This window comes from Pteronotus mesoamericanus, unplaced genomic scaffold (assembly GCF_021234165.1).
Source record: "Pteronotus mesoamericanus isolate MK-2021 breed Mesoamerican mustached bat unplaced genomic scaffold, CSHL_Meso_final contig_33, whole genome shotgun sequence".
Classification (NCBI taxonomy): domain Eukaryota; kingdom Metazoa; phylum Chordata; class Mammalia; order Chiroptera; family Mormoopidae; genus Pteronotus; species Pteronotus mesoamericanus.
In genome coordinates, this window is record NW_026555135.1 from 2,567,659 (window position 1) to 2,591,929 (window position 24,271).

Below are 24,271 nucleotides of genomic sequence, written 5' to 3' on the forward strand. Positions count from 1 at the left end.
CTATTCCCTTCACCAGGTTATGGAAGTTTTCTGTCATTATTTTTTCATATAGGTTTCCAGCTTGTTGGTGTGCTTGAAGTTGTCCCAGAGGCTCCTTACACTATCCTCATTTTTTTTTTTATTCTTTTTTATTTTTGTTGTTCTGATTGGATGCTTTTTACTTCTTTATACTCTAAATCACAGATTTGATTCTTGGTTTCATATACTGTGCTATTGAATCTCTGTAAATTGTTCTTCATTTCAGTTAGTGCATCCTTGATTTCTAACTGGTTATTTTTTATGGTTTCCATGTCCTTTTCTATGCTGTTGGAGTTCTCACTAAGTTCCTTGAGCATCCTTATAATAACCATTGTTTTGAACTCCGCATCTAGTATATTCCTTGTCTCCATTTTGTTTAGTTCTTTTTCTAGAGTTTTGTTCTGTTCTGTCATCTGGGACATGGTCTTTGTCTCCTCATTTTGGCGGCGTCCCTGTGTTTGTTTTTATGCATTAGGTAGAGCTGCTATGTCTCCTGTGCTTGGTAGAATGCCCTAATGTAGTAGGTGTCCTGTAGGGTCCACTGGCATAGCCTCCCTATTCACCTGAGCTGGGCACTCCAGTTGGGCTCCCCTTACCCACCATGTGGGCTGTGTATACCCTCCTGTTGTAGTTGAGCCTTGAATGCTGTTGACATGTCAATGGGAGGCATTTACCCCCAAGCCGATCAACTGCAAGGATTGGCTTCAACCACTGACTGCTGACTACTGTGGAGGATCAGCTGTGCAGGCGTGCACTCTATGGAGCGGGACATACTTCAGTGGGGCTCTGGTACCCAGTGAGTCCACCCCTTGAGTGTGTCACTTGTGGAGGTATTTGGGTGATGCTTCAATGTGGTTTGAGGCTGTCCACCAGGAGCAATGACTCTGGGGCCTCCTGGTAGGTGAACACCAAGGTCAGCCACCATCAGTGTTCTGCCTGGGGTCACAAAGTGATCTACAGATGGCAGCTTCTTCTGCTAGGCTTGGAGGTGCCCAGGAAAGGCCAAGCTATGAACCATGTCTGGCTGCCACTAGTGCTGGGCCAGGGGCCACTTAGCAAGAGGTATGGGGCACTCTGAGGCTAGATGCTGCTTTTTTGGGAGATTTTAGGAAAATCTGAAGCATGAGCCAAGACAGGCCACTTGTATAGAAAAGCCACTGGAAACAACTTTGGTGGTCTCAGGGAATCACCAGGGTGGGGTGAACAGTGTTAGGTTGATGGAGACTCGAATACTGTGCCCCACATGCTGTCTCAGTAGGGGGTGGGCTCATCAAATGAACAGTGGCCTATGCTAGCACGTCTGTCTGGGAGGAAGCTGTCCCTCCAGTCCTCACTCTGAAGCCAGACAATTCAGTTCCTCCCTGTATGTCCCTGGTGCCCTTTGAGCTGCTGCCCCAATGTTGGAGCTCAGAGAGGGTGAGTTCGAGTAAGTCTGTGCATGGGCCCTTTAAAGGGAACACCTTGGGATGCTGGAAACCCTCTATCTCACACAGCCACAATCCTTACTGGTTTTTACACCCAGAGGTTATGGGGGCTTTTCTTTCTGGCTCTGGAACCCTGGGCTAGGGGGGCCTGGTGTGGGGCTGGGATCCCTTGTTTCTCACGAGCGACCTCTGTAGCCAAGATACCCTTCCTGATTTTTATCTGCCACATGGGGGTATAGGTGGAGGCCCTTTGGTGTCTCTGTCCTCCTACCAGTCTAGATGTGGCTTTTAAAAAAAAAATCCTTATTTCTAGGACTTCCATTCAGTTACATTTCAGGTTGTTCTGAAAGATCATCGTTCTGTAGCTCAGTTGTCATTTTGATGCAGTTGTGGGAGAATAAAGTACTGCATTTAATCTATGCCACCTCTTGACCGCAAAGTATGAGCTAACCATTCTGGAAGAAAGCAATAAGTCCTTCCTTAGCTGACAGTATCTGTGGATTCTCTCTGAGGACTTTTTTTCCTCTTAGTAGGAAAATCAGAGTTGATTTTATTTTCAATGCCTAGAACTAAAATATATCTTGATAGGTTTCAAGAGGGCAAACTGAAAAGTTTTTAAGACCCTTGCCAAGAGGAACCTCTTGATGCTTTAGACTTTACAGGCCTTGGGGAGGAGAGGACGGGGGTGTTTGGATTGGATGTTGGATGATTAGGGAATAATGAAGGACAGGGAGGTAGGGAGGGAGGGAGGGGAAGGATAGAGGAAGGAAGGAAATGAAGGGCAGAAGAAATGGAGGAAGAAGGTAGGAAGGAATCATTCATTCAACAGACATTTTGTGAGCAGCTTTGTGCCATGCTGTTTTAGTATAAAGATGTAAGGACGATCTTTACCCTATTTTGTTATCTTTTTGTTGTTCTTTAAAGCTGAGAGTACTCACCTTTATTTCTAGGTTTCCTTTCTTCCTTCCCAGCAAGACGGTAAAGTAGAGCTTTCTTGCTACCCTTATGGACATAAACGTAGACCCTTTTTATTTGAAGGCTTTTTATTACTAGTCACTAATAAATATGATTTTTAAAAAGCTACTAAGTTTAAGAATGTTATGAAGTATATAGTTTTGTGATCCCTGATGTAGCTTTTGTATTTTACTCCTTTTTGTATATATTCTTTTGGAGCAGTCTGATTTCCTCTTATTTCTGAGAGTAAAATTAACTATTCTCCCCACCCCCCATCCTTTAAATGCCTCCCCTTTTCTAGGTAATGGTAACTCTTCCAGGAAGGCCCTTTCCTGGAATATTTATTCATTCATTTATTTGTTGATTGAACACTGTATTGTAGCCACTTAGGCTTGATTAATGAAATCAGGACCCAGAAAGAAAGATGTACCAGTGTACTGTTCATTTATGATGAAGAAAGTCTTGTTTGTGTATATGAGTTGAACTATAGATGCCCTTTAAACTTAAAAAAGATTACTTGACTAAGAATTGTCAGCGGCTGGTTGTGTGTATGGATCACCTTCCACCCCAATTTATAGTAGGCATATCTTAATGATTATTAGAGGGATCTACTGAAAAGAATAAAGATCCTATCATTTTTCTAGTCAAGCCACAATAAATACTTCCTGAAACAAATAAATGTTGCCTTAGGCAATCTCTGATTAATTAATATCTCATAATTTGGAATGACTTGGAAAAGAAAAAATTTTTTATTAGAATCCAAATATGATGCCAAGGCCAAATTGCCCCAATTAGTTGGAGTGGATATTAAACAGGTCAGTTACTTATCACCAAATCCAGTCTCTACCCTTGTAATTTATTTGTTTAAGGCTAGCTGCAGATCAATATGTCATTACCTAGAAATCCCTCTCAAGGAACTTAGAAAATTCTTCTCTAAAGAGCGAAATATAAAGCCTGTATGGTGAGGTGTGCTTTTGATTATATGTGGCTCTGGAATATCTGTAATATATCTTTTTTTCCTACTCTTCACTCCATTCCTGCTCTTATCCTATATTATTGAGCCATAATGCGATTAACTTATAGGAAAATATTCACTTAACAGTTTACTTTTAAGAAAAGTTTGTGATCAGTATTACACATATCTGGATTTCAGTATTCATTAAAAAAAAAATCCAAGTTTGTGGGCTGAGTTCAGTTATTATTATAGTTACTAAAACTATTGGATTTGGTTAGTGGGAAATAGTTTGCTGATGACCTCGTGTCACAGGTGGACACAAGTAACCAGGTTCTTGGTGATCACAGACAAAAAATTGAACCGAATGCACAGAGTTTATAGCAGAAAGCGAGAGAAAGCAGATTTATTAAGCCACACAGAACATGGGAGCAGGCAAACTCTGAGCAGAGCAGAGCTGAGCTGAGCAGAACTGAGCAGAGCCTGACAGCCCTGACCTCAGGGGCTAGAGGGCTTTTATTCTTTTAGGGTGGGTCTCTCCTGGCTAGTTTTGGTGGGTTTTTATTGCGCATGTACAAGTAGTTGTTATTATTTTAAAGTTACTGTGCATGTGATCTCCCATGATTTTCTTGATTGGCTACCGGAAAGGGGGTCCCACAATGCTAATTTATTATAATGCTATTATAACGAAGCAGGGGTCAGGTAGCATCTTCTGCACCGGTGCATTCCTGATTCACTAGGATTCAATGCTTTTCCAGAAAGCAGGAACTACTAGTCTTAGAACAGGGTCTCCGCTGTTTATCGATGTTCTTTATCTTAGCCCTGGGGTACCTCTGGAGTTTCTCCTTCCTGGCTATCTCCTGCCTCAGTGGAAACCTTACATTAGAAAATCTATTATGATAATACTCTTTTATTATTCAACATGCTTTTCCATTAGATAAGAAAATATTAAGTCCAGTGGCAAATGTTTTAGGAAAGCAATATGGAGTTGTTAGTACCGACAATGAGATCTAGCATATGGATATGTTGAAAAAGAAGTATTGGGTTGGCCAAAAGTCCATATGGTTTTTTCCATAAAATAAATGACACATTTTTTCATTTTCACTAATACCTATTGATTTGAGTATTTTGAGTGTGTTGGCTATCTCCTACATGGTATAACGATTGTCTCTATTTGATTGCTGTCAACCTCAACTGGTCTACTTGACACTGAAGCATCACCCAGAGAGAAATATCCAGCAAGAAACTTCGCAAACCACTTTTGACAATCAGTCACAGCACCTTCTCCATACACTGCACAAATCTTTTTTTGCAGTTCAGTTGAGTTTTTACCTTTCTTGAAATAAAGCATAATATGCCAAAAATGTTATTTTCTTCCATCTTCTATATTAAAATGGCTACACGAAAACTCACCAGTTCTGATAAGTTTTTTTAAAATGCATGCTGATATGACAGCTGTCACAATGCAATCTAACTAAATAGTTTCGAATGAAGTTAAAGACAGCTAAGTGCTACTAGAACCATCCTGAAGTGGGGGAAGGAGGGAGTAACAAAGTTTTGGGCCAACCCAATAGCATGATAATGGTTGCACACAATGTGTCTGTAAACTTAAAGCGGTTAAAATGGTAACTTTTATGTTACATACATTGTACCACAGTAAGAAAAAGAATTAGCATTGTTAATAGTTTTTTGATATTTCAAATACATTTTTTTTCTGTTAAGCAGCAACAAAAGATTTTCTCTGCAAGTTCTTTCCCTGAAGAGTGTTCATATGTAAAAGCTTTTAACATTTTTACAACTGTTTTTAAATCAAATTAATCTGCATTTGTTTTACTTATCTACTTTATAAACTTTTCTTTCTTAAGACAAAAAGCAAGGAGATAAAAGAGTGAGTAGGCCTGATAGGATGGTTATTTTGGAAGGAGTCCATCAATGGATTCTGGCTATGAGTCTTGCCAACAGCTTAGTCTATTTTTATTTAAGAAATTCAGCGCAAAGTGGGCTTTGCAGACTATCAATGAAGTTTTGCAGCCCTTCAAAAATGAAACTTATTCTGAATAGGCAGATAGAGAAATAGTTAACCCCAGTTCATTTCTAAGTTAATCACAAAATATGTTAATTGAAAAAATTAACTTGATATACAACTGTAAAGTTAAATTTTATTTTAAATATCTGAAAAACTGGTTGGTTTGTTTCCTTTAAAAATATATTTCCCTTTCTCCTAATTCTCCTCTTCTCCACTAGAAACAAAAAACCTGGTTGCATATTTTTCAAAAAGCTAAGCCTGGAAAAACTCTCTGTTGAGCTAGTGCCTTTTCTAAGAGCTACATGTCCACGTGCATTTTCCTCTCGGCTTTGGCTGTCAGGGAATTTAAGATGAGGACAGAGTTTTCAATTCAGTCATCATGGCTTCAGTCAACATGTGTTACAGAACAGAAAGAGTTTGTCCCCCGACACTAGCAGAGCCAAACACTAAACACTGAGAATTGCAGTGAAGAAAGATTGGCTATTTTATTATGAATGGTGCCACTAAGAATAGGGGAAACTAATGCTCAAATGCCTGAACTCCCTGATCTCGACCTTGGGGAGAGTTTTTGAGGAGTTAAGGGGGACAGGTATGTGGAAACACTAGAAGGGGGAGTTTTAGTCAGAGAATGTTGTCATTACAACAGACCCTCTGCTTCTGAAAGGGGTCTGGTGTTCAGGTTCTGGTTATATCTTGGCCCTTTGGTTTCAGATGCCACTGGAAGTCAAAGTTCTCTCTTCTGTGCATGCTTCAGCTTTTGACTTGCAGTTTTGATCTGTTGTCTCTGAAAAGCAGCTCAGTATCTCATTAAACAGGATAGGACTGTTTTGAGCTGGTTCTGTGGTTACGAATTCCCCCATTTTCTTGTTCCTTCCTCAGTCTTGAGGTTAATTAGGCAACTGGGTCCAGATTCAATTAAGATGGAGGATTAGCTTCAAGAAAGAGTCAGATTGGTCTACCCATTGTGCCCCTCTTACCCAGCTCTTACTAGCTCACATGCCCACCTCATCCACAATGGTCCCTGAGACTTAATGGGAGTATTCTGGGTGTTCACTTTACAAGCAGAGACCATAGCAATGGTAGGGGTAGCAGCAGGTCAGGACACCTGTACCATAATATGAGATAAGGAATAAAGAGTAACTTTTATTATTATATGCCCCAGGATCTGAACCATGATGGTCATCATCATTTTGATCATTAGGGAGCATGTAGTCTAGCTGCAGTTTATAATTACAAGGCTCAGAGAAAGGGCGGTTTTAGTTCTCAACAATTCCAAGTCCAAGGATGGGAGAGAAATTGGAAACATGTTTGGAGAGTCATAGATATTGGAGGAAACTAGAAGAATTCAGGACCCAGTCCAGTTTACAAATAGAAAAGTCAAAAGACAATGAACATCACTTCTATTGAAACATAATTTTTCTAAAAATCACCCCCATTTTTACCAAAGATAGCCAAATTAAGACTAATTTATTTGCAAAATAAAGTCTAGTTTCAATCAAATTGGCCTGATTATTTGTATAAGTCCAGCAAGAACAGTAATCAACCATATAGGCACTTTTAACTCTGCTTTGCTGAATTTTTTAAATAAGCAACCTTTAGACTGAATTTTAAGAAAAGGCCTCTCAAGGCCAGAAAAGCCAAGGGAAGGACTTGGCATCAGAGGATCTCTACAGTACCTATAGTTGGGGCAAATTCCTCTCTTCTTGAGGTCCTCAATGTGTCCAAAGGTTTTTTCCTCTAATTTTTTCTGCAGTGACATTATCTCAGTTAACATTGTATGCACCTCGTGAGTTGTGTGTAGATGGTGAGTATTAGGCACATTGTCCAAGAGATGACGTTGCTGGGATCATTTGCAATGTGAGTGGGGTTACAAAAGACCATGATAAGTGACCTTAGGTGGTCTTGATGTCGGTTGCTGTCCACAAAACATTTAAGCCCAGACTTCAACAGGATCAACAGGGACCACTTTAGCTGGCAGGGACACACCTCACTCTCTAGCAAGATATATCCTATTCAACTTGGGGGAAGTTGCCAGTCTAACTCCCATTCAAGTCGTCCCCACCACATTTCAGTATCTCGAGGAGCTCTGGACAGTAGCTGATGTTGGCCCTTTGTCAGCTCTGGCACTCAGGCATCAGGCTACCGTAGCCTGTAACAGACATGGCCAGAGACACTTCCTTTGCAGCAGTTCCAAAGCCTTGGTAAGGAATCAGTACCATACTATTATCAACCCAATTCATTTTCTAGCTGCCTAGACTGTAACCTTTGCCCACCCATGCAAGGTAGATATATAGTGCAGTAGCCCCAAACCAGGGAGCTGCTTAAGTATTCACAATATTTCAGAAAAAAACAGCTGGAGGACTGGCAGATGTGGACATGCTGTTTATTCCTCACATTACAGGGAAGCGCACCAATGGTGGCAGGTGGGTTGCGAGAGAGACCATGCCCCCCTAATAACTAGCCTCAGACTAGTTATTAGGGGTCCCAGACAAAGGCAGCACAGGTCCAGGTTGCACAACCTTCATGTGGCCAGGAGCTACATTACATCAGTGTGGACGTGCAGAAGGAAAAGATCAAGAAGTAGTCACAGAACAAGAAACCGCTCCCAAAAAGAGATAAGGAGGGAGTTGCAATCCTTTCCCAAAACAATACACAGTCCTGGCCAGGGGCCCCAGGGCCAGCCCTTATCACAGGTGGTGGGAGAGCCACTACTGACCTCACAGTAGAAGATTATTAAAGAGCCCGCAGCTGCTCGTTAGGGGCTTAAGGAATGGAACTGCTTTGTACCTGACTGCAAATATTTACATGTGCCTGGTTAGGCACTGTTCTCTTGCATTACTGCTATTTTGATGCCCGGGTCTACAGCTCTTGAGCAGCAGTCGACCAGTGCATAGATACCACTCTGTTCAAAAGGATGTAATCCAAAGTAATTCAATTACCTAATACAGCTTTGGCAAGAGAGTCTAAGGCCTCCTTTCGATATGCTGTCTTATTGGCAATAATTCCTAAAGTTATTGAAAGATTTTTAACCATATGTTCATGGGCTCCCACTCCCCACTAGGGAGATAAGGCCCTGCTAAACATTGGCCAAAGACCATCGTCCTAGATAGTAAGTAGATAGAATATTGGGGAGCTTCCCTTTTGAGTTGGTTGACTAAATTTAAAGGAAGCTAATTAAATTTGATACGTACAAAGGAGATGGTTTAAAGCAAGTGGAATATTATAAACCCAGGCAAATAAATTAAAGACAAGGAGGCACAGAGGTGAATTGTGCCTTACTTATCTTTTGTTAATTTTAGTTGTCTTCTAATCAGTAACTTGAGATCTTGTTAAGGGTTTGCCTGACTATGCTGACTGTTGGGGCATATCTATGGCTGGAACAGCAGCATGTTCCCCTCTGATTTCTGAAAGCCTTCTGAATGATTTTTTGGTAGGTGGTGGGGTCATCCTAGGTGTTCTTAAGAAGAGTTGAATCAACTGAACAGAGGAATGGGTTGTTAAAAGAACCTCGTTAGGGCCCTATCCACTTGGGCTCAAACTGATTATCAGGATGTTTGTTCTTCCATGAATTTACTTTATTTTTTTATTATCTTAGATATTATTTATTATTTAGAGAGAGGGGAAGGGAAGGAGAAAGAAATGGAGAGAAACATTGATGTGAGAGAGAAACAGTGATTGGCTGCTTCCTGCATGCACCTGGTCCAGGGACCTAACCTGGAACACAGGCCTGTGTCCTAACCAGGAACCAAACTGGGACCTTCTGCTTTGTGGGACAACGCCCAACAGAGCCACACTGGTCAGGGCTGGTTCTTCTATGATTTTAATAATACCTATCTCTGCGACTGATGTGATGGAGAGGGACATCAGGTACATCATCTTTCTAGGAGCAAGCTTTTGAATAACTATTTAAATTAGACCTAAGGACTGCCTATAGATGACAAAAAACTTAAGCTGGCATGGTTATAGATCTGATTAAGATGCAGTGGACAAAGAAACTTGCTTTTTTCTGTAACAGCATTTTAAGATACCAAATGAAAATAGTACATCAGGACGTTGTAGATTCTTGGAGATTATAATCTCTAGAACATTCATAATATATTAATAATATATTCATAAAAACATATTTATTTCTTTGACAAAACTTGCCATGTAATTTTAGTGTATCAAATAGGCCTGATTAGTTTAAATTTTCTCTTTTATAAACAGAGAAAGAACAAATCTATGAAGCATTCCAGGGTCCACTGGAATAATCTGGAACCCTGGAAAGTTTGTCAAAATATATCAAAGGTTTGGACATTTGACTACATAGGATCATAAGTCATTATGGAGCAATACTTAATTACCCATTTAACTAAAGTGATGATGAAAGACAAACACAGAAGTTTACATAATTGTGAGCAAAATTTAGTTCTTACTATTATTGAGGAGATTCAGTTTTCTTACATAATCAAAGACCTGATTAGGACAACATAAAACACAGAATCTTTGCTCTATAGGTGTATAACTTTTTTGCAGTATCTGTAGCTGACCACCAGTCCAAGCAACTTTGTCTTTTTTAGCAGAGAGAGAAAAAAAACTCTTAACTTTTCATCAGCTTAGTTTTCATATTTCCTTTCTCAGAATTCCTTTTCCATAAACCTTCTACAACTTTACTTTTCACAGAATTTGTCCTTTTTTTCCTTTCCCATTCTCAAACAACTAGCCTTACTTCAGATCAAAGTTCCTTTCCCTCAAAAAAAGAATATATATGTATATGCATATATATACACATATGTCTATCGCCATACCTTACACCTTTTTTATTGAAAACATTATTTTTTTTAGATTAACTTACAGTTCTTAACCCTTAGAAACCTTAATTTCTAGTGACAACTAAAAGAGTAGTCAATTAGCATTCTTTAGATTTGCAAATATGTGAATGCATTTTTATGTCTAGCAACAGGCTTTTGTTGGCAATTATTTATTTTGGAGGGGAACTTTTTAAAATAAAATTCAAGACAAGACATTTACTGATAGGTCCATATTTATCTTTTAGTTTCTCTGTTGATAAGAAGCCAAAAAGTAAACAGACTTACCTAGCAATTACTATTTCAGCATTTCATGTTATTTGGAAATATCTAGATAGTGAGTAATTTTTATTACGTAGTAAAGCTCTAAAATTTCAAGTTACCGAAGAGATTTAGAAAAACATTAAAGAACACATACAATATAATTATTGCTAGAGTTAACCTAAAAGGAACTTTGTATCCCTCTTAGTTATTTATTGGCTCCTAACAATTAAATTTAGATTACTTATGAAAATTTTATCATACCAGGTTAATTTTCTTGCTGACAAATTTTGCAACATAGATAACACGAACTTATTGGACTAATAAACTCAAGTAGAATAAAAGTATTATTTCATTGATGATTCTAAAGATATGCTTATTTAACCAAACCAAACTCAAATCAGCTTTAATATTAAATATTTTCCCAGATCACAAGATTCTGAAAAGCACTTGGGTTAGTTGTTTTGTTTTTTTTTTTGAGAATTCTCATATAAGTGCTTGTTTGTTTAAGCCAATTTAATATTACAAATTAGCAGTTCCATCCAGTGATAGAACAGAGACATATATAAACATATAAACACAGACAGAGGTCTCATAGCTTTCATTATAAAATGCTAGTAGTATTGTCTTCCACGTGCAATGCAGAGCTCAGAGGAAAAACTTGATCCAAATAATATTTTGGCAAGATGGACTAAGTTAAAGTTTTGCTCAGATGGCCAAAGCTTTATGTGCTTTAAGAATTCCTTTAAAGCCGTTTTAAAATTATAATCAATCATAGAATTAATTTCATTGTCTCTAAGAGGCCTGAGGTCCTCTCCTACAAGGGTGCCCCTTAAGATGGACTTGTCAACAAACACAAACAACACAAAATGAAACGCGAGTGCGCACAATCTAGTCGGAAAGCTTGAAGGTAAAAAGCGCAGCTTCGAGGGTGGGGGGGCGGGGGCGGGGCCGCGAGTTAAAAGCGGGTGGTTTGCTGGCGCCCACGGGAGCCTGAGCACAACAGGGCGGCTGCCCACGTCCGCAGAGGAAGGGGGTGGGGGAGGGGAACAAGCCTCAGCAGCCCTTATGCCCCCGTGTTTGGTCCTCCTGATGGGGCCAAACCACAGAAAGAAGAGGGCTTTTTCCCTTTGAGGGTGGCCACAGTGAACAAGGCAAAGGATGAACCCTGGAATTGAACTGGGGCAACAATGGTAAGAGCACCAAGTCCTAACCATTAGAACGCAGGAGTCGTGGGTTAAACTCTGACGTGGTGCCATATGGGTTTCTCTTGGCACCAATGCAGTTCAGGCCAGTGAGTCGCAGGCAGGCCCCCGCTGCCCGCTGCTTGACCCCGTGCGAGGAAAGCCCACCCAGAGTGTCACTGCCCTGCGAACTCCCATGGGGATAGAGGAAGAGAGCACTGTGCCCCTACTACGGCGTGAGAAGGTTCTCGCGGAGGCATTCGCTATGGTCACCTCGAAATTCAGTTCCTAAAAGGCAAATCATTTGGAACAAACAAGACATTCGTACACCCCTTCCCCATACAGAACTTGAAATTTAATTTGCCAGCTCTACACCGAAGTGAGAACCCGTTTCAGGTTAAAAACAAAATTCCAGGCGGGGTTCAAATAAACCAAACAATTTCAATCAGAATTACCAAGGTAATTTCTCAAAGCACGTTCCGTTATATAACCAGTGGGAAATGCGAAACCACCACACGGGAAGTTTCTTTGGTGTCATTACACGCAAATTTACTCACCGAAAGACCTCTTCCAAGACAGGTGCACAGTTTTTCTCGCTGCAAAATGGAAGTGCTATAGGTCAGCCATGCCCGCTCAGCACTGCAGGTCTGTCCCTAGAACAACCAGTCAAGCAGCCGCTCGGCTAGAACCTGGCGCGGCTGCCACTGCCCGGAGTCACCGCATCGCGGTGGAAAGCCCGCTCCCCGCGAAGTCCCTGCGTGGCCGCCATTTTTGTTACAGAACAGAAAGAGTTCATCCTACCTGGTTCCGGCAGAGCCGAACCCTCAACACCGAGAATTGCAGTGGAGAAATACGGGCTCTTTTGTTATGAATGGCACCACTCAGGAGAACGGGAAGCTAGTCTTCGAACACCTGAACTTCCCGATCCAGGGTTCGGGGTTGGTTTTTAAGTGTATATACTGCAAGAGGTATGCGGAAGCGTTGGCGGGGTAGGTTTCAATTGGAGGATCTTGGAGCTTGGCCGTTTATGGCGAGGAGTGTCATCACAGGATCTTCCTGGACAACCCACCCTCTGCTTCTGAAAGGGTTCCGGTGTTCAGGTTCTGGTTACGTCTTGGTCCTTTGGTGCCGGGTGCAGCTGAAGGTCAAAGCTCTGTCCTCTGCGCATGCTTCAGCTGCAGGACTTGTGGTTTTGGTCAGCTGCCTCTGCAAAGCAGCTCAGTATCTCAGTAAGTAGGTTAGGACCCTTTTGAGTTGTTCTGCAGTTACACATGGCGAATAATTTTTTAAAAGTATTTTTAACATAATCCTCCCATATTTATTATTTAATGTAGTCTTTATTCTCCCTTAAGGCTCAGTCTTTATATATTTTTATTGTAAGTAACTTGAAATTCTTCTTGTAAATAGAGAATAACCATAAAAAAATCAAACCATCTATCCTCTTTGCAGTTTAATGTAATGAAAAGAAAGTGATGCAGTAATGCTAGTATTGCCTTTCCGTGAAAAGTTGTATCTTAAGTAAATGGTGCCTAGCAGGATTGCTGGCACATACATGATAAAGTACTGTTGCTGCTATTTTGTTATCTGTTAGAACCACAGACTGCTAGAGCGAAAAAGACCTTAAATGTTGTCTTATCTAGTTCTTTTGTTTTATGGATGAGAAGATTAAAGCCCAGAGAGAGAATATGGCTTGCCAAATCTTAGACTGTAGGAAATTGAGTTACACTGAGGTTTATTGGCTCTTTCCACAAAACCCATTGTCCCCCAGGAGCTTCTTGGTAGATCCCTGTGCTGCCTCTGTTGAAAGTAATGGAATATGGTTAGAAAATGAAACAGCTTAAGATGTGATGTGGGACGTAAGAAGAACGGCAGTTTTTAGAGGTGTCAGTAATATTTCTGACATATTAGAATAGAATATCCTGGTAGGTTCCAGAGGTTCCTGGCCAGATGGTGAGGGAACTAGCCTTTTTCCAGTGCTCCTTGCCATGTTCAGTACTTTACGTACCTCATTTCATGTAGTTCTCACATTAAGCCTATACAATATATAATAATATTCTTATTTTACAGCTAAGGAAATGCAATTCAAAGAGGTTAAATAACTCTCCCAAGAACTTATCACCTCTGTAAAGCGACAGATGGAGTTGGAACTCAGGTCTCTCTTGACTGTAAACCTATGCTCTTTCTAGCAAACCATTCTCAGAACCCTGCGACAAAAGGCCCTGTGCCTGGACCTTTGCCTTGAAATGATCTCCATTTGTAACGGAAAGCTGGCTTTCATCCTTTTGTCAGATAATTTTTACCCTGCCTTGTTCAAAAAAGATACAAGGTTGCTACAGAGATCTGAGAAGCTGTCCAGTTATCATGCTGTTTGAGGGGACTCAAATACTTTTGCATTATGCTGTGGAAACAGTGTTCCTGTCCACCTGCAAGTGAATACTAGTGTATGTCCAGAATAGGCAAATATATGGAGATAGAAAATAGATTTAGTGGTTGCTTAGAGCAGGAAGAGAAGGGCAGGGTGTAGGAGTATTAGCTAAAGGGTAGGAGGTTTCTTTAGGAGGTGATGGAGATGTTCTAACATTGATTGTGGTGAAGGTTAATAACTGTGACTATACTAAAAACTTAAATTGTACACTTAAAAAAAAGAATACTGATGTGGACAACACAGATAACCCAGATCATAAACACACAAAGGAAGGATTTTAACAAAATCTCATCCAGTTCTGGTTGGCAGCTACAACAAGGCCTAAGGGAACTTGGTTTCATTCATATATGTATGTGGGGAGGCAGGTGAGGGGTACTCACACACCCAGGCCAGGGGCTGGGAGGAGGGTCTCCTTCAGCCTTTAGCTTCTTGGTAGGACTCATCTCTGTCAGACCTGAGTTTATGATTAAAAGAAACTAATGTGGTGTGGGTATGAGAGAGTGATGAGTGAGCAGTTGAGAGCATGAGCTGTCTAATGTTTTATATCATGTATTAACATCTGAAAACTCTTTAAGCAGTGTTTTAGAAGGATTAAATCTTCTAGCTTTCCAGCTGCATGTTTATACTGGCTGTCCCTCCTTTTCTTTGTTTGTAAGTCAGACTCATTGTGGTTGTGGGTATTTTTAGCCTAACTAGACATCCCAGAAACCATCTGGCCTCTTGGCAGTGGAAATTTTAAACCAATTGCCTTTCAGACAATGCTGCTTTCTCTCCTTTATGACTTCATGATGTGTTTGGAAGTGAGAGCTTCTCTAGATATGCTGGGTCTGTTCTGTAGCAGAGTAGAGTGGAATGTGAGATCAGTATGTTGTGGTAGGAAGAGCACAGGCTTTAGAATCATAGATATTCAGGGTGAAATCTTGGCTTCAACTGTGTAATGTTGGAAAGATCACTTCCCCCAGTTCTTTATAAATTGAGGATGATGATTTGCATCTCATCGGGTTTCTGTATGGATTAAATGAGATACACTATATTTAAAACACTTAGCACAGTGCCTGACAGATAATAGATTCCTAATGAATGTTAAAGTTTTCTTAAAGAAGAGAGAGACATTTCTATACAAACATTCAAATTTATTGAATATATCTACTCTGTGCCAGTCACTGTGTTTGGGTTTGGAGTTACAGAAATGGATGTATACAAAGGTGGAAGGAGCAGTTACATCCCTGTTTTTAGTGAAGGTGTTGTTTGAGCTCTTTCAGTCCTAAGAACAATATCAAGTTTACTGCTCTTGGCTATTCTCAGCCAGAATTTTGAAGCTTCTTAAGGTGACCATATACTACAGTAATAATATCTGTATATTATGTATATTGTTTATACAGTATTTTCAATTCATGACTTTTGTGTTTCTTTGTGTGATTATAACAACACAATGGGGGGATGGCATTATATAGGATCAAAGTTTTTGTATGCTATTGAAACTGAGTTGATCAATTTGAAATACATTGTTGTAAATTAAGGTATTAACTGTAATCCCTAGGGTGGCCACTAAGAAAATAACTTAACCTTATAGAATATTATAATACAGGGTGGGGCAAAAGTAGGTTTTAATAAAAGTAGGTATTAATAAGTACTAATACAAATAAACTGTTTCATGTACTCACAGCTGTAAACCTACTTTTTCTCTACCCTGTACATGTCAGTTATATCTCAGTAAAGCTGGGAAAAAAGAAAAAACATCCAGATTGCAAAGGAAGAAGCAAAACTATCTCTATTTACAGGTGACATGATGTTATTTGTAGGAAATCCTAAAGATTTCATGAAAAAACCATTGGAACTACATAACATAGCAAAGTTGTAGGATGTAAGATCACCACATGAAAATCAGTTGACTTTCTACGTGCTAATAGTGAATGATCTGCAAATATAATTAGGGAAGTGATTCCATTTACAATAGCATCAACAAGAATAGAATAGTTATGAATAAGTGTAACCCAGGAGGTGTAAGACTTAACACTGAAAATGATACAACGTTGTTGAAAGAAATTAAAGAAGACCTAAAGAAAGGGTCTTCTTTATCTGCTGTGCTCATAGATTAGAAATCTTAATATTGTTATGATGGCAATGTATTCCAACTTGTTTTACAGGTTCATTGCAATATCTATTAAAATTCCAGTCTCATTTTTGCGGAAACAAAAAGCTGACACTAAAATTCACGTATGGAATTGTAAAGGATGCCAAATAGCCAAAACAATCTTGAAAAAGAACAGAAGTGGAGAACTCACACTTTTCTGATTTCAAAACTTACTGCAAAGCTACAGTAATCAAAAGAGGGTAGCACTGAAATAAAGGTAGATATATCAATCTTTGGAATAGAATTGAGAGTCCAGAAATAAACTCATACGTCTGTGGTCAGTGGATTTTCAATAAGGATGCCAAGATCACTTGATGGGGGAAAGAAGAGTCCCCTTTACATATGGTGCTGGGACGGCTGGTTATCCACATGCCAAAGAATAAAGTTGGACCCCAACCTCACACCATATACAAAAATTTAAGTCAGATTTGGATCAGATCCCTAAATGTAAGAGCTAAAACTGTAAAACTCTTAGAAGATAACTCTTGGAGAGTTCAGCTGTATAAGTACTGTTCTCCTATAGCACTTTGGTGCTATTATGTAGTGCACTTGAGCGGCTGGATGCTCCTGCAGGTCGAGATTGTCTTTTCACCTATCTGCCTCTAGTGCTTTATACAGAGTTGGTGCTCAGTAAAGTCTGATGACCAAATGAATTGAAGGGACAGTGACAATTTCAGCCGTACTGAGGCTCAAAAAAAGATTTGAGGTGGTCAGAAACTGCTTTGGATGTTTTTGTGGTGTGCTGGAGTGCAAGTGTGGGATTCCTTCCTGGGCCTTTCCTTTTATTATAAATCACATTTAGAGGGTATGTAAAGAGGTTCTCCTCAGCAATAGGTAGTTGTCATTTGCACATCTGATAACTTGGGCATGTAGCCAGGGTCTTTAAATTTGACTCTGTTACTGCTGACAAAATGTCCTCACCGCCAGTTTTTTAAAATTATTTTAAGCTAATTCTTAATTATGGAATGTTTGGACTTGAACGTATGGGTCTAGCCTCCGTTTGTACACCTCTAATGACATGGCACTCAGTACCTCTTAAGGCTATCAGTAAACTGCTCTCACTATTTAAAGTTACGAAGCTCTTTCTTGGGTCGATGAGTGTCTAAATGTCTACTTGTTTCTCCAATGAAATCATGCCAAACAAGTCATATATTTGAAATAATAATACTGTCTCTTTCAGCTCTGTATCCATTCCTCCTGACCCCAAGTATATGTTATTCGCCCCAGCATTTTAATCTGCCATCCCATTTACTTCTGGGTGGCTTACAGCACTGACAGTTTGTGTAAGTTCTGGGAAGGCGAATGAATTTCAATATTCTTCCAGGTAAAATGCAAACCAAGCTGACTTCTAAGCAACTGCCTTTGTAGGGTGATGTTGAAGTTTCCTACCTGTTTCAAAATAGATCTCCTGCGAGTTAGTACAGCTCTCACATTATTTGTTTAGGTTCAGTGTTAAATTTTCTTGGTAAAGTGCAGACATGTAAAGCAGGTTGGCCACCACTTTCTCCTATTAATAACAGCATAGATTAGTTCATCAGACTGATGCCATCTAGCAAGATAATGCCGCCATAAGATATAGGATGAGAGGGTTTTGAATGGAAGGAATAACACAGAAATGCTGGAACCGAAGCCATGGTGTACAGCTAGGACAGGCCTCTGCTACAGATGTAGGCAGAGGAGAGGTACCTGGGAGTGTCCCTTATTACCAGCTTTATAAAATTTCCCTGGCATAGTAAAACTAAATCTTTTGTTACAAGAAAGTAGGTATGATGTATTCCATTCCAAAGCTGTACCAGGGAACAGTTTCTGTTTGGGATCACCTGCATGGCTGTGCGTCCACCTTGACTTCTGGTTTTCCAACCCTGCTCTCACTCCATCCCAGGTAATTGATAACTCCCTCTGTTGCCAGTCTGTCTTTTAGGCACAGTTTTTTGTTGTACCATTTTATTGTATTGTATTGAATTACTTATTTGTGTGCCTCACTAGACTCTGATTCCTTGAAGACCTAGGCTAGATCTTGTTCTTTGTATTTTCAGTGCCTAGATAGTGCTCATCAGTGAGTAGCATATAGAAAGGGTACGATAAATGCTTGTTGAGTAGAGTTGTAGCACAGATATATATCAGTTGCAAACTTTTGTAAAAGCAATATTCTCACCAGACATGTGTTAGGCAAGACTTGAAGAGTAGAGAACAAAGATGAGTAATAAGAAAATCAAGAATTCCTACTGATAGTCTATGGGGTAGGTGACAGTCATCACACGCAATTCTTACACAGTAAGATTGATATTATAATACAGGCACTGTGAGTTTTGATTTGGGTTGTAAAGTAATAATGTGATACATGCATAAGAAAAATAAATCATGTGTTTGTGAAGTCTCTTACATCACGAGGATTCAGGCCTTTGGAAGCTCAACTGTAATGGATTAAGAGAGAGACTACATTTAATTTTGACTCCCTAATAAAAATCTAGTGCTCTGTTGTGCATTTTGTAGGTACTTAGTATTTGTTTCATGGCTGGATCAGATTGTGGAGACGTTTGAAGGGAAAAAAAATCTGCTGTTGCCCTGGCTGGGTGGGTCAGTTGGTTGGAACATCATCCCGTACTCCAAGAGATGGGTTCAGTTCTTGGTGGAGGGCACATACCGGAAGCAGCTGATTGATGTTTATCTCTCACATCGATGTTTCTTTCTCTCCCTTCCTCTCTCTCTGAAATCAATAAAAATATCCTCAGGTGAGGATAAAAAAAAAATCTGTTGTTTGCAAAGGTGACTGAAAACCCTGTTAAGGAAGGTGAAGTATCCCTATATCTCTCAAAAGCAGGAGCAAAACCGTCATTGGTCTTGTGTCAATTAAGCAGGTCTGGTTTGGAAACAAAGGCTTAAACCAATTGTCCTCTCTGGAGAACTCTTTCTCTTTTGATAGGATTTGTTCTTAGAATGTGTTTTGTTAATAAAATACCTCATTTTCTACTGTTGCCCAAGGGAATTGTTTTAATGGGTGGCTTTGAAAGCACGGAAGAGATTTTTATTTCTGTTTTCTTCGCTAGCCTTATTGGCTGTTCTTCACGATTTGTTCTGTTATTTATTCTTTTTTAGGAACCTAAAGGTGGAAAGGAGTCAGAGCTGCAGTGACACCGCCCAGGACAAAACAAAGAGCAGACTCCGAGCAGCTGCAGCCAGCAAGGCCAAGGTACACCTCCGACCCAGGCCTCTGGGGCGTTCGAGTTCCGTCCCGTAGCCTCCTGCCGTGGCCGCGAGAGAAACCTTCGCTGAGAAGAGGCAGAATGGGCTCTGGGCATACTAACCATGTTGGAGAATGTTAGAAATAGGCGTGAAGGAAGGGTTAGGAGAATAATGTTTTTAAAAGTTCTAGGTGACCTTTTTTCTATAGATTTTCAATGTTATTAATTGTTTCAAGTTTGTATGAATTTCTGTAAATAGTGTACACTCTAGGTTAGGGAATTTCCCTATTTTCTTAGGCTCAGGTCATTCTTTATCCTTTTATGCCCTTTCTCTCCTTATCCTTCTACCATTGTGAAGGAAATACGAGGCATGTATGTATGTATGTATAATCTTTTTTATCTCTTTCAGGTCACAACTGTAACCCCAACCACCAACCCTGTCATTGGTGTTCTCCTGTCCACACAGAACAACCGCTGCCTCTCCGCCCCTGACTTGACCGTTGAAAAGCGTCTGCCCTTCAGCTCCCTCTCATCCTTGGCTTCCCTGCATAAGCCAGAGCGCTCCATCAGCCCTGAGAGCAATGACAGCATCTCCGAAGAACTCAACCATTTCAAGCCCATTGTCTGCTCACCGTGTACTCCTCCCAAGAGACTCCCTGATGGCCGCGTGCTAAGTCCCCTCATCATCAAATCGACACCCCGCAACCTAAACAGAAGCCTGCAGAAGCAAACCTCTTACGAGGCCAGTCCACGGATCCTCAAAAAATGGGAACAGATCTTTCAGGAGCGGCAGATCAAAAAAACCCTCTCGAAAGCCACCCTTACCTCCATGGCTCCAGAAACAGGGGAAGACTTGCTAGTCTCTGACGTTATCCATTCTAGCAAAGAGAAGCCACTTCTGACTTTAAATACAAGACTGTCCAGTGAACATGCTTTCTCTGAGTATCCTGGACCCACCCCTTCAGACCTGGACTGTTCCCCCTCTGTTAGCCAAACAAAGGCAGAACAGGGCAGTGACAGTAAAAGGAACACTGAGATCCCATTGGAAACCTGCTGTTCTTCAGAACTTAGAGTGGGAGCCAGTGGGACTTCTTTGGAGAGAGAGCAGTTTGAAGGATCAGGGTCAACCCCAGATGCCAAGTCAGACAAAGCTGGTATAAGCACAGCCGTGAACATCTCGGCAGTTAATTCAGTGCTACCCAAAAACAGTGTTTTGGGCGGGGTCTTCAAAACAAAGAAACAGCTGAAGACAGTGAATCATTTTGATCTGCCTAACGGTGTTCTGGCAGACAACGTAGGTGAGGAGCCACTTCCTTCCTTGCGTCGGGGCCGGAAAAGACACTGTAAGACGAAGCACTTGGAACAAAATGGATCCCTGAAGAAAATGAGACAAAGCAGTGGTGAGGTGGGTCTGGCCCCAACTGACCCAGTCCTGCGAGAGATGGAGCAGAAATTGCAGCAAGAGGAAGAGGACCGACAGCTGGCTCTGCAGTTGCAGCGCATGTTTGACAATGAGAGACGGACTGTGAGTCGGCGAAAAGGAACCGTGGACCAGTATCTCTTACGATCCAGCAACATGGCCGGGGCCAAGTAGCGCCTCACGAACAGCGTTACCTATTTTTAAGAGGTCTTTGGACTTGATCATTTATCCTCAAGAACAGTGTGTTCTCACTTTGGGTTTCTTTTAATGGCAAAAACACTGTGGGTTCTGAGAGGTTCCAGGGCCTTTGTAGTCTATATCCAAGGAAACTGCATCTTTGCCTCCCTGTGACCCAGGCCGGAAGCACTGCCCACCCCCACCCCCCCTCAGTGACCCATGCCTGAGAGCTTCTGGGCCAAATCTGGCAGCACCCACTTGGAATGAGATTCAGGAGCACAATGGCCAGAGATAGAAATGGCGGAGGAAAGAGGGATACCTTCTCAAACTGATAGACCTCCTGACTTCTTTTATCAGGGTGTATTTTTAAATCAGCTTTGCAGATAAAAATAAGTTCCATGTTTTTCAAGGAAGTGGAACAGTATAGCTCCTGGGCAGATCCAAAAAGATTCTGTTAGCCCTTCTCCTGACCCCTGTCGCAAGTAAATATTTCTAATGAAATCAGTTGAGTTTATGCTTCTACAAAAGCTAATTCACATTCCTTGTTTAAAAAAATAACATTTGATTACTGCTCTATGTAGTCGACAGACCATTTCACAGTCATTGTTTAACTTGGTCTTACAGGAGACCTAACACGTAAGTGGGATTGACCCCATTTTTTAGATGATGAAACTGCAGTGCAGGTGTTCTGAGTTCCCTCAACTAAGTGGCCTGGCCCAGACGGACCGCTGGGTCTCCTGACCACAAATCCCATGGATTTCCCACACTAACAGGTTGCCGTAATGGACTGCAACCCAAGGTCATGCCAGGGGAGCCTAGGGAAAGCTGGCTAGGCCTTGAGTACCCATTGTGCAAAATCCACATGCAGACAATTGAGATGGACTAGAACTATACACAGATACTGTACAGTTAACCCCACCCCCACAGTTTACAGTCTTCTTTTTTCCAGTGTTCCACCCTGTGAGATAAAGGACAGTTGGATGTCATTACTCTCCACATGGCCAAAGGTTATCTGCAGTGTTGATCTAAAGTCCAAAAAGTTTGCCCAGAAGTCAGGCAAGAAAAATGCTGAAACTCCATACTATGGAAACAAGGTATCTAGCTGGATGCAGCTGGTAAATTCAGTCCCATGGACCTTTGGGATTTATTTTCCTTAACAGCTGACACCATGTGTCTTTTGCATCCCTGGTGGTGCTTGGTGCTTCTCTGCCCATCTGGGCTCATTGAGAATAGGATTTAAGATGGGATTTTAGGGAATCTCAAACGGGCTGGCATTCCCTGTGCATGTATGAGCTGTTACTATAAAGTCATGTGACTGGCACTTAACAAACCTTTCAGAACTTCTAGATCCCAATGTATGTTGTCCCCCTCGAGTGGCCCCAGAAGGGTACTGCATAGTTTTCCCAATGTCGTTGCCATTGGTGAAAACACTTCTGGGATTGTCCTTCAAGTCTAGAAACATCTGGAAACATAGCCTCCTAAAATGTTAGAACTGGAAGGGACCTTAATGGCCATCTATTTCAACTTCTTCCTCTTACTCAGGCAGAAGCAAAGATCTAGAGCAGTGACTCTCTGATCAAGGTCCCTAGGGATTTACTATATCACCTTATTTTGCTCCTCAGAAGATTTGCCTCCCTTCTCTGAGCAAATCTTTATACTCATTTGGAGTGATGGGAGAGAGAATGTTAAGTTTGGAACCAGTCAGAAGCTATTTGAAGCCTCTGGAAGAAAAGTGGATTAACAAGAGGGTTTGGAGTCATAAACGAGGTGCAGCTGTAAAGTAGAGCCATTTTCTTGGGCAGCTCATCAACAGTTCCCAGAAAGAAGTTCAGAGATGTCTTAAGCATTTTGATGATCAGTGAGATATGTGGAACCTCAATGACTACTTTGGTGGGAAGTATCACTCACCCGAATGTATGTGTTCTGTGTTCCCTGTGTCTGTGCGTGCACACGTGCAGATGTATGTTTAGAAAACATACATTGGTCTCATTCCTTTGTATTCACACCACTTCATTTCTATATCCTACCAGCAACACATGCCCTCCACAGGCTGCTGGTACCTTGAAGGTATTGGTACCCAAGATAGAAAAGCTGGCACTGGTCTGCAGAAGACAGAGAGGGTGACTTACCAAAGGCCCTTAGAGAAAACACCAGTTACTGCCATTTCAGATAGTTCCTTTTTGATCTTAGTAAACGTCACGGGGAGGCTAGTCTCATTGGTAGGAGCAAAGACACTTATTTTTCCACTTGCCACCTTTTTCTATATCTCCAGTAATTCGAAGAATACTTTTAAGTTGGAACTGATTTTTGTTTTTGGAAAAAAGATAAATATTTTAATAGAAAAAGATATATATTTTAAATATTTCCCCAGAGTAATAAGAAATTACTTAGTAGAAACAACACGTTTTAGCTTCTGATCTGGAGTGGAAAGCTACTTCCTGTTAAGCGAATATTCCGAACTCTGAATCGAGCTTACTTTTCCCTTGGCCCTGCTGTGGCGCATGCAGTGGTATCAACAGCTGTTTCCCACACTCCAGCTGAGCAGTAGTCCTTCAAACGTAGGCAAAGCGGTTTAGGTTAAGGAGGGAGGGGGCTTAATCTTTAATCTGCTTGACTTTGGAAGAGGCAAAACCACTAAGGTATTTTCTGTATTTTAAGATGTTTCCCATACTTAATAACTAAAACGCGAACACTTTTTCTTTCTGAAAAGTTTCCCTCTCGTTGCTTGATTGTAAAGTTGGTCACAAATGGAATTCTTGACATGAGTTCTTTAGAGGAAAAAAGGGAGAAAGACAAGGTAGGAAAATTGATGGAGAGGGTTTCTCAGCTAGAATATGAGATATACACTATTTCACAAAGCAAACATTTCTCATAAATCATTGGTATCTGATTCACCAAACAAATTTCTCATGTCCTACTAACTATGTTCCTTCTGTATAAGCATTTTGTTTTTGTTTTTGTTATTCAAGGGGAAGTTGTGAGAGACTGGAGGATGGAGGTCATTCTGATGGGGAAATCTAAGAAATGTGGTTGCCCTGAGAAGGGGCCTCTCACACCATTTCCAAAGAGGGAGCAAGGCACTTTGGGAATGTGTTCATGACTGTTGATTGTTATCAGTTGGAAGAAGTCACCTGGGTCTGTTTGTTTGGTGTCCGATCTTGGGAGTATGTGTCCAGCCCCCAACCCCTTTCATGTAATTGCTTCCTTTTTAAAAGATTAATAATTCTTGGCTGAGGTTTCTCAGGAAAACCTTTTGTGAGTGGCTTCATTTATTTTTTTAAATTTAATTTAAAAATTTTTGCCCGGGGGGAGCACTGGTGATGAATG

General features: G+C 40.8%; 1 protein-coding gene across 2 annotated transcripts in view; it reads left to right on the forward strand.

Annotated features, from left to right (window-relative positions):
- Positions 1-24,271, forward strand: part of RNF169 (ring finger protein 169) — an 80,418-nt gene extending 56,147 nt beyond the window's left edge. The window contains exons 5-7 of one of the 2 annotated variants that reach the window (XR_008529375.1): positions 19,262-19,355; positions 19,757-22,038; positions 22,567-24,271. Coding sequence is in view for 1 of the 2 variants with exons in the window: in XM_054576269.1 (XP_054432244.1) it covers positions 19,262-19,355; positions 19,757-20,941 (1,279 nt within the window). In the remaining variant the exon portion in view is untranslated. Of the gene's footprint in view, positions 1-19,261; positions 19,356-19,756 lie in introns of both variants that reach the window. The other variant, XM_054576269.1, reaches the window with a different exon arrangement.